Source organism: Lithobates pipiens, unplaced genomic scaffold (assembly GCF_037356315.1).
Source record: "Lithobates pipiens isolate NorthernLeopardFrog02 unplaced genomic scaffold, aLitPip1_a1.2 Scaffold_28, whole genome shotgun sequence".
Classification (NCBI taxonomy): Eukaryota; Metazoa; Chordata; class Amphibia; order Anura; family Ranidae; genus Lithobates; species Lithobates pipiens.
The window spans coordinates 7,347,399-7,366,203 of record NW_027507789.1 but is presented as its reverse complement, the minus strand read 5'-3'; the positions used below and the strand labels follow the sequence as shown (position 1 = coordinate 7,366,203).

The 18,805-nt window shown below is 46.1% G+C and overlaps 1 protein-coding gene across 1 annotated transcript in view; it reads right to left on the bottom strand.

Moving 5' to 3' along the window:
• Positions 1 to 18,805, bottom strand: part of QTGAL (queuosine-tRNA galactosyltransferase) — a 349,168-nt gene that overhangs the window by 210,875 nt on the left and 119,488 nt on the right. Inside the window, exon 7 of the mRNA XM_077458633.1 lies at positions 827 to 922. Within this exon, the coding sequence (XP_077314759.1) occupies positions 827 to 922 (96 nt within the window). The remainder of the gene's footprint in view (positions 1 to 826; positions 923 to 18,805) is intronic.

Below are 18,805 nucleotides of genomic sequence, written 5' to 3'. Positions count from 1 at the left end.
GAGCATTGGGCGGAAGTGGCGTTTGATGTCGATTCCGCCCTCCAATGCTAGGGAGTCGGGCGGGGGGGGCGTCATTCCCTCACTCAGCATCCAGGCAGTGAGGGAAGAGGACGCGATCGTCTCCGGCGCTACCGATGGCTCCGGTAAGCAGCGTAGAGGACCGGAGTGCGGCAGGATGGGGGTGGGGTGGGGGGCCCTCTCCTGTCACCGATAAAAGTGATCTCGTGGCGAATCCGTCGGTAGAGACAGCTTTTATACTAAAGAGAAACGCACTTCGTTCCTAAAAATATCGAAGTCATGGCAGCTAGCTGCCGCTATAACAATGGTATTTAGCGCCAAAGTACCGACGTACGGGTACGGTGATTTGCGTGAAGTGGTTAACGTGGCTCTAAAGGCTGAAGGTTAAAAAATAAATAAAAAATGAAACATTCTGCGTGCAGTGTAAATCTTATGGAGGTCAAGTGGCTAATAAAAAAGTAGGATCCATAATCAATGAAAATTGGTATTATACAATAGATCACCAATTTTCCTATTGCGCCATTTGAAAATGAATCACATGCAGATGGTAAAAAAAAAAAAAACACACGTGGCGAGTTACGCAAAAAAGCCGGAACGTCTCTCCACAGAGGAAACGCACGACACAGGCGAAGCCATGAGCTATTTTTGATTTAGCAGTTTTGCAATAAGAGGATGCAGAGGATCTACTCATGAACTTGGCTGTGCGTCACTCTGAGGCGCGTGCTCATGGCCCCCGGGCCGCAGAGCTGACGTTCAGACGAGGTTCCTTCAGCCCCGAAGAACAATGAAACGCATTCAAACTCCTCACCTGTGTCAGGAGCTGCTCCGGAGTCAGGCTGTTGATCCATCGGGTGTATCGTTCCGTCGCCTCCTCCGGCTTCCGCCTCACCCGGCATCCAACGATCTTTTATAAAAAAAAAAAAAAGAAGACAATAAAAGATAAATATATATAAAAAAAAAAAAAAAAAAACACAACACCCCCACACAAACATTTAAAAAGAAGAATTCCAGGTTTGGCAATTTTTACAGTTACGTCGGTCAAGCTTTGATCAAAGGAACCGGAATGGAACCTCTGTAGCACCACGATCACCGCCATTATTCCTGGACCTGAGCGCCGTACTAATCTATGATGGTTGGACTTCATTTTGTTTAAGTTAAAATCCACCTTTACTTAAGAAAAAAAATAGAAATCATTTTTTTTTTTTTTTTTTTTTTTTAAGTATTTTAACTACTTGCTTACACTTTCGCCCTTTTCCTGCCCAGGCCAATTTTCGGCTTTCACTTTGAATGACAATTGCGTCGTCCATCATACAACGCTGTGCTCATATGAGATTTTTATCATTTTTTTCACACAAACAGAGCTTTCTTTTGGTGGTATTTAATCACTGCTGGGTTTTTAATTTTTGCTAAACAAAAAATAAATAAATAAAAAGACGAAAAATGTTGAAGAAAAAAAAAAGTTATATTTTTCATAGTTCGTTATAAAATTTTTCAAACAGGTGGCAGTGATGGGCACTGATCAGGAGGCACTGATAAGTGAATGAATGAATAACTTAAAGTGCTACAATGCGAACTGAATTGCCTCAAGGCGCTGGATTCGTCCTGTGTTGTTAAACTTCTTAAGTGGCACTGATGGGCACTGGTAGGTGACACTGATGGGCGGCACTGATAGGTGGCACAGATGAGGCGGACATTGGTGGGCACTGATGACGCTGCAATGATAGGTGGCACTGATGGGCACTGATGGTGACACTGATGGGCGGCACTGATAGGTGGCACTGATGAGGCGGACATTGGTGGGCACTGATGACACTGCACTGGTAGGTGACACTGATGGGCGGCACTGATAGGTGGCACAGATGAGGCGGACATTGGTGGGCACTGATGACGCTGCAATGATAGGTGGCACTGATGGGCACTGGTAGGTGACACTGATGGGCGGCACTGATAGGTGGCACTGATGAGGCGGACATTGGTGGGCACTGATGACGCTGCAATGATAGGTGACACTGATGGGCACTGGTAGGTGACACTGATAGGCAGCACTGATATGTGGCACTAATGATAAGGCACTGATGGGCATGGATTGGCAGCACTGATAGGTGGCACCAGGGGCGGACTGACCATTCGGGCATTAGGGCACTGCCCGAGGGCCCCATGACACTAATGGGTCCCATCAGGGTTGCCAGCCTCAATGAAACCAGGGACAGTATGTAAAAATCTGTGTTTTTAAAAAAATCCCAAGATTATAGCTGCCCCGCCTCTCCAGTATCTTTTCATTGTGTGTGTATATTGTATGTGTGTGTATATTGTATGTGTGTGTATACTGTATGTGTGTGTATACTGTGTGGCCCCATAATCTATTGCCTGGGGGCCCCATAATCTCCTCCTATTGCCCGGGGGCCCCATAATCTCCTCCTATTGCCCGAGGGCCCCATAATCTTTTCCTATTGCCCGGGGGCCCCATGAGTTGTCAGTCCGCTCCTGGGTGGCACTGATGGGCACTGCTTAGCAGTACACTGGTAAATGGCACCGGTGAACACTGGCAGGTGGCACTCGTGGCTCTCCGTTTTTGGGACCAATGTCCCATTTGCACAAGCTGGTAATCTGCCGCTTTTTTCTCCGAACGCTGTCAGCACGAGGAAAAAATAGGCTGATTACCGACTTCTGGTTTACATCACGCGATCCTCTGTCATTGGCTGACAGCTGATCACGTGGTAAAGGGACGGGATCAGGCCCTTACTCCGATCTGTGATGAGCCAAATCACAAGAACTCGCTGGTCACAGAGCATGCCGCCCGTGCCCCGCAGGGATGCCCTCCCAGCAATTTAGGCCTGCGCTGTAGCCATCTTTCGGCTATAGCGTGGGCGGGAAGAGGTTAAAGTAGAACTGAAAGAAAAACTTTTTTTTTCCATTTTGCATGGAGTAAGGGAGGGTTATAATCCCTGTAAGGTTTATTTTTTTGTAATTTATGTCCCATTAGATAGAGTTCTCTTCACTTCCTGTCCTACAGCCAAAACAGGAAGTGAGAGGAAATTCCTCTAAAGCAGTGGTCTCCAAACTGCAGCCCGTGGGCCAAACGTGGACTTTTGCTTCCCTTTATGCGGACCTTGGAGCACTATTCTTCCCACTGACACCAATGATGGGGAATTATTCCTCCCACTGACACCAATGATGGAGCACTATTCCTCCCACTGACACCAATGATGGGGCACTATTCCTCCCACTGACACCAATGATGGGGAATTATTCCTCCCACTGATACCAATGATGGAGCACTATTCCTCCCACTGACACCAATGATGGGGCACTATTCCTCCCACTGACACCAATGATGGGGCACTATTCCTCCCACTGACACCAATGATGGAGCACTATTCCTCCCACTGATACCAATGATGGAGCACTATTCCTCCCGCTGACACCAATGATGGAGCACTATTCCTCCCGCTGACACCAATGATGGGGAATTATTCCTCCCACTGATACCAATGATGGAGCACTATTCCTCCCGCTGACACCAATGATGGGGCACTATTCCTCCCACTGACACCAATGATGGAGCACTATTCCTCCCACTGACACCAATGATGGGGAATTATTCCTCCCACTGATACCAATGATGGAGCACTATTCCTCCCACTGACACCAATGATGGGGCACTATTCCTCCCACTGACACCAATGATAGGGAATTATTCCTCCCACTGACACCAATGATGGGGCACTATTCCTCCCACTGACACCAATGATGGAGCACTATTCCTCCCACTGACACCAATGATGGGGCACTATTCCTCCCACTGACACCAATGATGGGGCACTATTCCTCCCACTGACACCAATGATGGGGCACTATTCCTCCCACTGACACCAATGATGGGGCACTATTCCTCCCACTGATACCAATGATGGGGCACTATTCCCCCCACTGATACCAACGATGGGGCACTAATTCTCCTATTGACAACAATGATGGGGCACTATTCCTCCTATTAGCACCAATGATGAGGCACTATTCCTCCCACTGATACCAATGATGGGGCACTATTCCTCCTACTGACACCAATGATGAGGTGCTATTCCTCCCACTGACACCAATGATGGGGCACTATTCCTCCCACTGACACCAATGATGGAGCACTATTCCTCCCACTGATACCAATGATGGAGCACTATTCCTCCCACTGATACCAATGATGGGGCACTATTCCTCCCACTGATACCAATGATGGGGCACTATTCCCCCCACTGATACCAACGATGGGGCACTAATTCTCCTATTGACAACAATGATGGGGCACTATTCCTCCTATTAGCACCAATGATGAGGCACTATTCCTCCCACTGATACCAATGATGGGGCACTATTCCTCCTACTGACACCAATGATGAGGTGCTATTCCTCCCACTGACACCAATGATGGGGCACTATTCCTCCCACTGACACCAATGATGGGGCACTATTCCTCCCACTGACACCAATGATGGGGCACTATTCCTCCCACTGACACCAATGATGGGGCACTATTCCTCCCACTGACACCAATGATGGGGCACTATTCCTCCCACTGACACCAATGATGGGGCACTAATCCTCCTATTGACAACAATGATGGGGCTCTATTCCCCCCACTGATACCAATGAGGGGGCACCAATTCTCCTGTTGACAATGATGGGGCACTATTCCTCCCACTGATACCAATTGTAAGACACTATTTTTCCTACTGACACCAACCATGGGGCACTATTCCTCCTACTGACACCAATGATGGGGCACTATTCCTCCCACTGATTCCAATGATGGGGCACTATTCCCCCCACTGATACCAACGATGGGGCACTAATTCTCCTATTGACAACAATGATGGGGCACTATTCCTCCTATTAGCACCAATGATGAGGCACTATTCCTCCCACTGACACCAATGATGAGGTGCTATTCCTCCCACTGACACCAATGATTGGGCACTATTTCTCCCACTGACACCAATGATGGGGCACTATTCATCCCACTGACACCAATAATGGGGCACTATTTCTCCCACTGACACCAATGATGGGGCACTATTTCTCCCACTGACACCAATGATGAGGTGCTATTTCTCCCACTGACAGCAATGATGAGGTGCTATTCCTATTCACTGCACAGATCTGGAAGAAATACACAAAGCTCACCGAGATCCGAGAAGAAGACACGTGATGAATGGATTTAGAGAATATTTACTTATCCCCTGAAGTTCCGTTTTTTGTTTTTTTTTGTTTGTTTTGTTTTTATTATAGTTACATCACTGCCATCAACACAGCAACACTCAAAAACACATTTCTACACAAGACGAAGACATCCTCATGACACACGGGAAATTACAAAAGTGTTGCAATAATATTTAAAGTGCTGACGCGGGTATGCGAGTTTCCCCCGGGGAGGGGTCAGAGTGCACAATTCAGCCACAGAAGCGCTCCTCGCCTTACAGACTAATAACCTCCCATTCGCCGATGTTTGGAGGCAAGAAGAGCCGTTACATAAATATACCGCAGATTGGAGCTGTTAGGACGGAGACTATCCAATCACAGAGAGCCAACACATTTCATGGAAATACATTTCCACTTGAATACACAATGAACACCTGGCCCGGTGTTAATGCCATAAAGGGGCTCATTCACACCGCGCAGCGTGCGCTAATCTGTGCATAGAACCTGCGGCCGTGCATTCCCAACACCCCGCCCAACCATGCAACTCGCCCTACTTTCCTTGCAGCACACTTAGGGGGAAATTTACTAAAACTGTTCCATAGTACAGGCGTTCAATTAATCTTTGACAATAAAACTCATAAGCGGATTGGTTACTATGCACAACTAGACGTGTGCAATTCGTTTCGGTCCAAATGTAAATGAAGACAAATTTTGGGTTATTTGGAGATTCGGATGCATCTGAATCTCTGAATGAAATAGTAATGAATTTAGCTGAAATTCGATTCATTTAATTTAAAAGTTTTCTAACGGATTCAACATTTTCGCAACGATTCGATTCGAATTCCGTGAAGAATAGCTGGTTGTTAGGGAGCTGGAAGTCGGCCCGCCATGTCCTTAACAACCAACGACTCATCAGCTGTCAGTTGAAAAGAATCCTGGCGACTCGTCAGCTGAAAAGAATGCCGGCGACTCATCAGCTGTCAGCTGAAAAGAATGCCGGCGACTCATCAGCTGTCAGCTGAAAAGAATGGCAGTGACTCATCAGCTGTCAGCTGAAAAGCATGCCGGTGACTCATCAGCTGTCAGCTGAAAAGAATGCCGGCGACTCATCAGCTGTCAGCTGAAAAGAATGCCGGCGACTCATCAGCTGTCAGCTGAAAAGCATGCCGGTGACTCATCAGCTGTCAGCTGAAAAGAATGCCGGCGACTCATCAGCTGTCAGCTGAAAAGAATGCCGGCGACTCATCAGCTGTCAGCTGAAAAGCATGCCGGTGACTCATCAGCTGTCAGCTGAAAAGAATGCCAGCAATAGAAAATTCTGGGAAAAAAAAAAAAGAAACTGCGTAGGAGCTCCCCTTCCCCCCAATCCATAACCAGGCCCTTTGGGTCTGGTATGGATTTTAAGGGGAACCCAACGCCAAGAAAAAAGGTAAATAAATGGCGTGGGGTAGGTACCCCCCAATATTAATACCAGACCCTTATCCGAGCATGCAGCCCAAGAAAGGGGGGACGAGCAAGAGCACCCCCCCCCCCCCGAACCATACCAAGCCACATACCCTCAACATGGGGGAGTGCTTTAGGGCAGGCAGGCTCTGCCCACCCCAAAGCACCTTGTCCCCATGTTGATGAGGACAAAGACCTCTTCCCCACAACCCTAGGCTGTGGTTTGTTGGGGTCTGAGGGGGAGGACTTATCACAATCTGGAAGCCCCCAGATCCTGCCCCCCCGCCCACGTGAATGAGTATGGCCTACCCATTCACCAAAAACAAAGTGTAAACAGTGAATAAACAAAGTGAAACAGTTTTTGACAGTTCCTTTATTAAAAAAAAAATCTAAAACAATGGCGGTGCATCATCACATATGGTGACCCATAACATTTCGCTACCTGCTGGAGTGCGCATGCGCGACGCCGCCATATGCGTTCCAACACTTTTACGATAAAACAGCACATTAAAACCGTTAGACAGTGACCACCCCCCCCCCCCCCCCCATCAAATCATTCTCTGAAGCTATTACCTTTTGTACCACCAGCCCCTCCCTTTAGAATGTAAGCTCTACGAGCCGGGCCCTCCTGTACCTTTTGTATTGAACTGTACTGTAATTGTGTTGTCCCCCCCTATACATTGTAAAGCGCCGCGTAAACTGTTGGCTCTATATAAATCGTGTATAATAATAATAGTGTGACGGAACTGACATTGAACCGTTATTATGTGGCTCCGCCCCTAAGTCCGGGTTCAAGCCCCACCATCCAAGTGGACATAGAGTCAGAATATAATTATGCCGAGCAAAGCAGGGCCGTGCCCGAAGCGTGGCGAGCGAAGCAAGCCCACGAGGGGCCCTGTTGCAAAGTGGTGTCTTCAATCAATAATTATACAGAAAAAGCGCTTGTCTGTAACGTCACTTCCGTGACATTATCTGACGGTTTCACTGCTCCGTATTGTCGTAAAAACTTTTGGAACGCGTATGGGTAACTTACGTAATTTCTCAGTGGAACGTCACTTCCGTAGCAAAATGTGATGTGACACCCTATCATTGGCGTCACTGGGAGGAACAGTGCCCCATTATTGGTGTTAATGGGAGGAATAGTCCCCCAAAAGGCAATATAAAGGGCTGCATCTGGCCCCCGGGCCGGAGTTTGGTGACCCCCTGGTGTAGAGCAGATCGCCTTGTTTTTGCATTGGGCAATTGCTGCTGGTGTGAATGGGCCCATGTTGCTTCGGGTCTCAAACCATCTAGTGAAAGAGACTGGAGTCCATGTATAAAGTGTCCAACCAAAGGACCCTGTCACAAATATAGGTACATGTGTGTGTCAATCTTTAGAACAGCCCATTTAATGGGCCTCCCCATTGAACGGTTACCTTCCACGAGAGAAGACTGAACAAAATACAAAACAACGAACGATATAAAAAAATACTCAGACATCTTGCAAAAAAAAAACTATTTGGTCCAACGCAAGTAAAACCATCACAACATGTATGTCGTTAGGTCACATTGCTTCAGAGTGAGCAGAAACATTTCAAAAATGTTCCTTTGTTTGCTACATTTAGATTGCCCTTTCCTTACAATAAGCAGTGGAAAGTATTCTGCCTTGGTGTAAATTATGTTAAAGCCCAAAAATCCTAGGGGTGGAGGAATAAACTGTAGTACTTGGCTTATTCCTTACTCCGACAAGCTCTGGCCCTCACCTCTTCTCTGCACGGAGGGCAGGTCCTCGTCATCCTCACAAACAACGCAGGACTATTGGTTATGGATCTTATGAGATGACAGAGTGTGACTGCTGGCCCGAGAACCAGGGGGGAACTTAAGGGCAACTGTTGTAGAAAATGAAAGAATCCTGCCAGAGCGAGGAATAAAGTATTACAGCTTATTACAGGCAAACAGCTAGAGGGATCCAAGGCCCGAGGACACAAAGGGGCCACGCCAGTGGAACTAGAGCGCCCCGATAGCATTTGAGGAGGTGCTCCACATAGCATCTGGGTCTTCCAGAGAAGCTGCCCGGCTGCCTACACACTGGTTCTGAGACTCACCTGGCTGTAGATCGCCTGTCCGGCTACCTCTATCTCATCAGGTGCGGCCTTTTTTGAGATGCCGAGGAACTTTTCTTTCTTGGCCATGTGCTCCCAGGCAACCTGCAACTGAGCATGATGAGTATATGGGCACTCCACTCCGCTTTATTGCTCCCTTTTCCCCCCCAGGTACTTTTAAAGCACCTATGTAATGATATAAATGGAAGTCAAATAATTATCTGCAAAGAATCGGAAATCAATGTTTTGTTGAACAATGAAATCAATACTTTGATGGTATCTAAACAATATCCCTCTCAGTGAAGTCCAGCGTAGCTCTGGTAACACAGGCAAACGGCTAGAGGAATCCAGGGTCCGAAGACGCAGGGAGCCACCCCAATGGAACTAAAGTACTGTGGTAGCAATTGAGGGGGTGCTCCACATAGTATCTGGGTCTTACAGAGAAGCTACCCAGCAACCTGCAAACCGGTTCTGAGAGTGGACAGCCACTCACCCGGCTGCAGATCACCTGACCAAGCTACCTCTATCTCATCAGGTGCAGACTTTTTTGAGATGCTGAGGAACTTTTCTTTCTTGGCCATGTGCTCCCAGGAACCCAGCCTGCAACTGAGCATGATGAGTATATGGGCACGCCACTAAACAACATCCCTCTCATTGAAGTTCAGGGTAGCTCTGGTAACACAGGCAAACGGATAGAGGGATCCAGGGTCCGAAGACATAGCGGGCCACCCCAATGGAACTAGATCACCTGACCAAGCTATCTCTAGCTCATCAGGTGTGGCCTGCTTTGAGGTGCTGAATAGCTTATCTTCCCTGGGCAGGTGCAGGAACCCAGCCTGTAACTGAGCAAGTACTTCAAGTGTACTTCAGCACACTTTATTGCTCCCTTTTTCCCCATGTATGTGTTGAAGCACCTATATAATGATAGAGATCAAATAATTGGATGCAAAGATTTTCCATAAAAACACTGAAATATCTTTGTTTAGTAGAATACATTCAATGCCTCCTAACAAAACCTGATTATTGGCAGTGTATCACTGCAGAATATGAACACCTCTGCACAAACATATTAGTACATAACACATGCCTCCAAATTTCTAAATTGCAGAATACATTAGCAAAATCACAGATCTTTGCATTCATAAAGCAAAAAAAAATAAAAATTAGACTGTCGTTATATCTGCCAAAGCGGAAATCTAAGAATAGCCAATTAGAGCCTAAATCAGCTAATTTGTACTGAATCCCTAGTGCTGAGGGGGGTCCCAAATAAGACCCTACTATTTCTCTTGGGGTTTTGTCCAAGGGCGTTGAATTGTGCGGTTGAGAAAACATTCGGGGTGCTGGTTACACATATATAATTTAGTCTATATATCCATAAAAATTTAACAAGGAACACCCAAAGCAAAATTGCCTAATGTCAATGTCAGCTTCCTTCCCATTTCTAAGTAGCATTTCTCCTTCTACACAGAACCAAGCCTAAAAAACATTTAGAAATTATTCCCCAATTTGTACATATGTATACCAAGAGCTAGGTCAAAGGATGTAGAGAAGCCTTTCTCCACCAGGGTTCCTCCAGAGGTTGCTAGGGGTTCCTTGAGAAATGAACAATTCTTACAATTCTTGCCTCCCAGATACGCAACTACTAACAACAATGATCTTTTTTAGCCACCTGTAAGGGCAACATACTTGCCAGTGCCACTGACCGCCAAAGTAAGCAGAATTCTTCCGACTAGCCCCCAAGTGTAATGAGGTCCTTCTCCCGCTGACCACTGATGTAGGAGGATCCCCCACCCGATCGTAAGTCTTAGCCCTTGTACACACGGTCGGAGAATCCATCGGAATGTGTCCTATCGGACCGTGTTGTCGGATAATCCGACTGTGTGTGGTATGCATCGGACTGACAAACTGGTCCGATCGGACATACTCCAATCATGTGTAGAGAATTTTGATCGGACCAAGTGCCACGCATACTCAGATCAAATTCCTACAGCAAAGTTATTGGCTACTAGCCTGAATGTAGTCCCATCGTAACGAAATTACGTCATCACGTTCTGAAAGATCGGATTTTTCGACAACTTTGTCCGACCGTGTGTATGCAACAGTTTCGGACAAGATCCGACGGACAAAATCCGACGGATTTGGTTGTCGAAATCTCCGACCGTGTGTACAGGGGCTTAGAGGGACCTCTCCCCCGATGAAAGAGGGTCTTTCTCCACTGAACATCAGTCTAATGGGCGCCTCTCCCACTGACCACCAAAGTAAGAAGGACTTTTCCCACTGACCATCAGTGTAAATGAGGCCCTTCTCCCACTGACGACCAATGTGGAGAGGCTCCTTCTCCACCAACCACCAGTCTAAAAGGCACCTCTCCCACTGACCATTAAAGTACCATCAAAGACCATCAGTATAATGAGGCCTTTCTCCTACCAACCACCAATGGGGAAAGGTTCCTTGTGGGGCACCTTACCCACTGACCACCAAAGTGTTCTTTAGCCACGGACTACTATTATAAGGGGGTCCTTCTCCATCTACTGCCAGCATTAAAGGGTCCTTCTGCACCGAACCCTGGTGTAAGGGAGCTTCTCTCCCACTGACCGCCAGTGTAATGGGCTCCTACCCACTGACCACCGGTCTCTGCCACAGACTTGTGAGATACACTTGAGCGTTACTGAAGGATGTGGACAAATTTAAAGAACTGACATACGGTACCAGGTTCTCTCAGCCAATCCAGTGATACCGTATAAGTGTTGATCCAGGTTGCCCCTTCAACTAAGCCTCCTTCAGAGAAACCAGCCTTGCGCACGGTCTTCTCCTGAATGAGTCCTCCTCTGGGGATCTTCAGTTGCTGAGCCTCTCCCTTCAGATGAGACGGCACCGGACCACCCTTGGATCAGTAGGCCCCGAAATCCACTCGGGCCTGTCCCCTCAGTTGCGTCGCCTCGGGCTAGCCAGCTCCGAGACTCAGGATGCATAGTTCCGCACCCCAGGCCAGGAGGGCCTTGGGGCTGGGTCAGGAGGACCACCAGAACCAAACAGACAGAAAATAATCGCACAAGACCCCACCAATGAGGAGTCGGTACCTTAAATACCACCCCCAGAATGCACAGCAGGAAAACACTTCCACTGGGCTGGTTTCCGAGAGAATAGTGGCATTCAATGCACCCAGCTAGACTGGGTTTCTACTCTTGCCGGCGGTGACAGCGACACCTGCGGTCAAGGAGAACCCAGTGCAACCCAGCTAGACTGGTACTGAAACCAGAAATTTAGAGAAATAGTCCATAAACCCAACTGTGGCTTCAGGCAAATTAACTTTTCAAAAACCATAGCGCCTGCTAGTCAGGAGCCAGCGCTACATAAGGAAAGCTCCAGACTGACCGCTTGCATTGAAAATATCTTTTATTTGTTGTCGCAATAAATTTAAAGCCAGGGGTACACAGGGGCATGTATGTGCAACACCTGAGAACTACTGAAAAAAAAGAGCGAAGGTGAAACGGGAAAAGAAAATATTGCAACAGCCAATGGAAATGCTTAGAATAGAACAGAATTCTAAAACGCGTGTTGATGGTTTGGACAGATCACTCAGCCGCAGACTGAAAACAGCAGCTGGACCACCACCTGTATCCATTTCAAAGCCGATTCACATTTCTTGCAATAATCTGAAGGAAAGTCTAAAGTTAAACCACATCGTGGCCAGGCTCCAATATACGAGTCATTAAGAGCTGTCCCAATGCTGCACAGTGTTTGCGTAGGGATCCAGGGACCACTTTGTATTGGAATATGGTATCATATCACATGGAGACATAACATAGCATAATAACATAGTCATTAGCACATCAAAAGTAGACATTTCAGTTGCTTTACAAGTCTGCAGGAATAACCTCCTGATAGGTCACAATATACGGCAACAGCATTATTTTTCAGAAAAGCTTTACCTTTTATTATTAAATGCCATCCTTGGGCTCTAGCTCTGCATGTTCAGTTGTGCCGTGTCCGGGCCGGGTGAGGTTTCCCGTGTTGAGTCAAATTAAGCCACAGGCTCCACTCCTGGTGGTGGCCTTCCATCAATTCCTTTAAGTTTCAGCTTTGCAACCATACTCCCCCCGGAATCCAAAGACTTTGGTTTCCCGGAAGCTGCTCGGCGGGTCATGGGAAGAACGCCATACCCCGGGCAGAATTTAGTATTTCTTGGGCATTTTTCAGAGAATATGAACGATAACACAAAAACTTTTCTTTCACTCATGGTTAGTGTTTGGCTGAAGCCATTTATTATCAATCACCTGTGTTTACTCTTTTTAATTCATAATGGCAACAGAAAATACCCAAATGACCCGGATCAAAAGTTTATATACCCTGGTGATTTTGGCCTGATAAGATGCCCACAAGTTGACACCATGGGGTTTGAATGGCTATTAAAGGTAACCATCCTCCCCTGTGATCTGTTTGCTTGTAATTAGTGTGTGTGTATAAAAGGTCAATGAGTTTCTGGACTCCTGACAGACCCTTGCATCTTCCATCCAGTGCTGCACTGACGTTTCTGGATTCCGAGTCATGGGGAAAGCAAAATAATTGTCAAAGGATTTGCGGGAAAAGGTAGTTGAACTGTTTAAAACAGGAAAGGGATATAAAAAAGATATCCAAGGAATAGAGAATGCCAATCAGCAGTGTTCAAGCTCTAATCAAGAAGTGGAAAATGAGGGGTTTCCATTCAAACCAAACCACGGTCAGGTAGACCAACTAAAATTTCAGCCACAACTGCCAGGAAAATTGATGGGGATGCAAAGAAAAACCCACAAATAACTTCAGGTGAAATACAGGACTCTCTGAAAACATGTGTTGTGGCTGTTTCAAGATGCACAATAAGGAGGAACTTGAAGAAAGATGGGCTGCGTGGTCGAGTCGCCAGAAGAAAGCCATTACTATGTAAATGCCATAAAGTATCCCACTTAGAATACACCAAACAGCACAGAGACAAGCCTCAAACCTTCTGCCACAAAGTCATTTGGAGTGATGAGACCAAAATTTAGCTTTTTGGCCACAACCATAAACACTACATTTGGAGAGGAGTCAACAAGGCCTATGGTGAAAGGTCCACTATTCCTACTGTGAAACACGGAGGTGGATCGCTGATGTTTTGGGGATGTGTGAGCTACAAAAGGCACAGGAAATCTGGTCAAACTTGTTGGCAAGATGAATGCAGTATGTTATAAAAAAATACTGGAGGAACATTTGCATTCATCAGCCAGGAAGCTGCGCATGGGACATACTTGGACATTCCAAGATGACAATGATCCAAAACACAAGGCCAAGTGGACCTGTCATTGGCTACAGCAGAATAAAGTGAAGGTTCTGGAGCGGCCATCTCAGTCTCCTGACCTCAATATCATTGAGCCACTCTGGGGAGATCTCAAACGTGCCGTTCATGCAAGACAGCCCAAGAATTTACAGGAACCGGAGGCTTTGTGCCAAGAGGAATGGGCAGTTTTACCTTCTGAGAAGATAAAGAGCCTCATCCACAAATACCACAAAAGACTTCAAGATCTTATTGATGTTAAAGGGGGCAATACACGGTATTAAGAACTGGGGTATGTAAACTTTTGATCAGGGTCATTTGGGTAGTTTCTGCCATTATGATTTAAAAAGTGTAAACACAGCTGATTGATAATTGCCAAACACTGACCATGAGTGAAAGAAAAGTTTGTGTGTTATCATTCATATTCTCTGAAAAATGGCCAAGAAATCATAAATTCTGCCAGGGTATGTAAACTTATGAGCACAACTGCATACAATTTATTATATAATGGATCCTGTATGTATACAATGCATTATATATTGGATCCTGTATGTATACAATGTATTATATATTGGATCCTGTATGTATACAATGTTATTATATAATGGGTCCTGTATGTATACAATGTTATTATATAATGGGTCCTGTATGTATACAATGTATTATATATTGGATCCTGTATGTATACAATGTATTATATATTGGATCCTGTATGTATACAATGTATTATATATTGGATCCTGTATGTATACAATGTATTATATATTGGATCCTGTATGTATACAATGTATTATATATTGGATCCTGTATGTATACAATGTATTATATAATGGATCCTGTATGTATACAATGTAACTTTTTCTCAATTCAAAGGGAGAAAACAGCTATACTGTGACTGATCATTGTGATAGCCAATCACAGGCTATCACAGCAAGTCTGCATGAATAAAGTCCTGATATGTTACAATATACGGCAAGAGCATTATTTTTCAGAAAAGCTCCACCTTTAATTATTAAAAGCAATCCTTTGGCTCTAGTTAGTCACGGTGCCTAGGCTGAGATAATTTTGGATAGGCCCAGTGCCCAGAAAACTACAACTTGGATCTATGGGTCATAAGACATTTATATAAAAATGAAAAACATGTACATTAGGCCAACGTGTTTCAGGGGAATGAACTCCCCCTTCTTCAGGCCTGTTGCTGCATGCTATTGGAAGGAAATGGTTCTCAAATGATATTATTGATTATGATGTTTTGGCAGAGTGCTGGCTAGGGTTCCAGAGGCACTCTGCCATTCTGCTTTCTGAAATAGTGTAACCAATATATAATTTTGAGAACCATTCCCAAACAATAGCATGCAGCAACAGCCCTGAAGAAGGGGGACATCATTGCCCTGAAACATGTTGGCTTGATGTACATGTTTATACCATTAATAAACTTCTTATTAAATAAATATATATATATATATATATAATGTTGCAATTTCCTAGACACTGGGCACCCCTTCTATCCTACCCAAGACGTCTCGCTGAAATTACCATAAGGCCGTATCAGAAAGGTAGCAGCCCAAGCTCCCTAGAGGGTCCACCCACCACCACCATCCACTGTTGGGCTCGACTTACTGGAAGGGACCTCTTCCTCTTTGCCCACACACAATCACTCACCCACGACCATCGACTGGTCCAGTCAGTCCTACGTGGTATCCACCACAAACTAGGATGAGAGGATGTCATCAGTCCACTGCAGGCAAGAACTGTACAAGCACCAGGGTTTTCAGGACTCAGTCTTACGGCGCATACACGCGATCTGACTTTCCGGCAAAACAAAATCGTGGATTATTTTTTTCGAAGTTTGTTGGCTCAAACATGTCTTGCATACAGACGACCACACAAATGTTGGCCAACAATTACGAACGTGGGAACGCGGTGACGTACAAGACGCACGACGTGTCCCGAGAAAAAGGAAGTCCAATAGCCAGTGCGGCTCCTTCTGCTCGATTCTGAGCATGCGTGAACTTTTGTGTACACACGATTGGCCGGAAGATTTGAGAACCTGCTAGCAAACATTTGTTGGCGGAAAGCCCGACAGTAAATGTTCGATGGAGCGTACACACGGTCGGTCGGACTTTCCGACAACAAGCTCACGTCCAACATTTCCCGTTGGAAAATCCGACCGTGTGTACGGGGCTTTAGTCTCAGTCCAGGAAGTAGATAAGAGTGACCCCGAATGATGACCGAACAAATATGGCGCCATCTTTCTGAACAGAAAGGCAGATAGAAGGCATTGTCCAGGGGAGTACTGTGATTTCTGTGTAGAGTAATAAATAACCGGAATGGATATACTGATGCATTACTTATGTTGCACTTAAGTAAAAAAAATCTATATTAATAGCAGATCCACCTGCAAACTGCGCAGCACATTCCGACTCCCTGCCATAAATTTTGTCTTAAGCGTTGCCATTGTGCCTCATAAGCAAAAAAATGCATTTAATCACTCTTCTAACAATGCTGCACAGAGGGGCCCCTGACAAGTACAGTGACTATAATTTAGACAAGTGTGTAAAAGAGTTGTCAGAAAGATCCAGCTGGAGCCGAGGTATTGGTGGACTGATGTCCAAAAGGGTGGGAAGTAACTGATCTGCACCATATTACCAAAAGTATTGGGACACCTGCCTTTACACGCACATGAACTTTAATGGCATCCCAGTCTTAGTCCGTAGGGTTCAATATTGTGTTGACCCCACCCTTTGCAGCTATAATAATTAATCGCTTAAGCCATGGAAAAATTTGCCCCCAGGACATTTTTTGCGGTACGGCACTGAGTCGCTTTAACTGACAATTGCGCGGTCATGCGATGTCGTACCCAAACAAAATTGACGTCCTTATTTTCCCACAAATAGAGCTTTCTTTTGGGGCTATTTTATCACCTGTGCGTTTTTTTTTTTGCGCTATAAACAAAAAAGCAAGCGACAAGGGGTATATTTTTGGTATTTTTATATATTTTTTTTTACTAGTAATTGCGGCGATCTGCAATTTTTATCAGGACTGCGACATTGCGGCAGAAAGATCAGACACTTAAAAAATAAAAATAAATAAATAAAAATAAATAAAAATAAATACTGATTACTATATAAAGCTCACTGGCATGGAAGGAGTTAACACTAGGGGTCGATGAAGGGGCTAAATGTGTTACCTAGGGAGTGCTTCTAACTGTGGGGGGGAGGATTGGACTGCCTGGAGGAGGAGACCGATCGTTGCTAAGTAGGGATGAGACATTGCCCGATCTCTGCAGCCGCACATCGGGGCAATGTCTCACTGCCTGTGATTAGCGCAGCGCTGCTCCGACTTCCTGGTGGGCTCTGCTCCATGCGAACACGCCTGAGCTCATCCCTACTCCTAAGCATTAGGAACAACTGAGCAGTCTCCTCACCCCTGACATAACGGAGATCTGTCTATTTACATTGATAGACCTACGTTCTGTCTCTCTCAGGAGCTATCGCGGGGGACCAGCGGAACATCACGACCGCCCGGCACACACATCGGCTCCGTCGACACGCACGCCCCCCTAGTGCTCTTAAAAGTGGCCGACGTACAGCTACGACGGCTCGCCCAGGGGAGCCAACCTGCTTCAGCTGGTCGGTAACCAATTAAGGCAGAAGTACGGGGAAAGCTTTTTGGCTGTACTTCTCCAGTGGATCACAGGAGTGCAGTTTGTTTTGCACTCCTGCGACCCGTTTTCAGCAGACAGAGGGCTGAAGTTCGCTGTCTGCTGATGCCATAGATTCGGTCCAGGCTCAGCGTCATCATGATCACAGAGTCGAGATCCACCTGGATCTCTGAACCAGTGTTCTGCCAAAAACTGTCCCCCCCCCCCATCGGATAGTGTCCGCCCCGTACTGCGCAGGCGCAGCGCTTGTGCAGTATGGAGGACAAGGAGACTCGGAAAGTCTCCGAAGATGAATGGCGCCTGCGCACTTGCTAGTACCTTCTCCCCTGAGCCCAGGTTTAAGCCCCACCATGCAAGCGGACATACGGTAGCACTTAGTAACAGGGGCGCTCGCCACGCTTCGGGCATGGCCTCACTTCGCTCTGCAATTTTTTATTCTAACTCTATGTCCACTTGGATGGTGGGGCTTGAACCTGGACTCACAGCGCAGGCGCCGTTCATCTTCGGCGTCTCCTTGTCTTCCGTACTGCGCAAGCGCAGTACAGGGAGGACACTATCCGACGGGGGACAGTATTCGACACAACACAGGCACCCAGCTCAGCGAGACCCCGAGAGCCTGAGCTGACCATCTCCCGTCCCCTCCACAGCTCAGCGCTCCAATGAGAACAGAAGGGCGGAGCAGAGAGCCGGTGAATGACAGTCACCGGCTCTCCGTTAGGGAAGCTGTGAGAATTGAGCAATTGTGGTGTTCGATCGCTCAGCGCTAAGGCGCTGGAAGACAAATGCAGCATCGAGTCGATGCTGCATCCACCTAAGTATGAATCAAACAAAAACCCATACTTCTATTTTACTTATTAATAATAATAAAAAAAGGAATAAAAGCGAAAGGAAAAGCTAAAAAAAAAAGCTGAAATACCCAACAAATGATGCAACAAATTATAGTTTTCTGCATTGGCTAATAAAAAAAAACGCCAAAGCTCAAAAACTCTGTATAAAATGGTCACGCATAAAAATGTGCCAAAATTGTGCAGAAAAACGTGAAAAAAAAAAAGTGCCGTAAAAATGCTCACAAACGCTACACTCACAAGTGTGAATGCAGCCTGATACGGCTTCAGT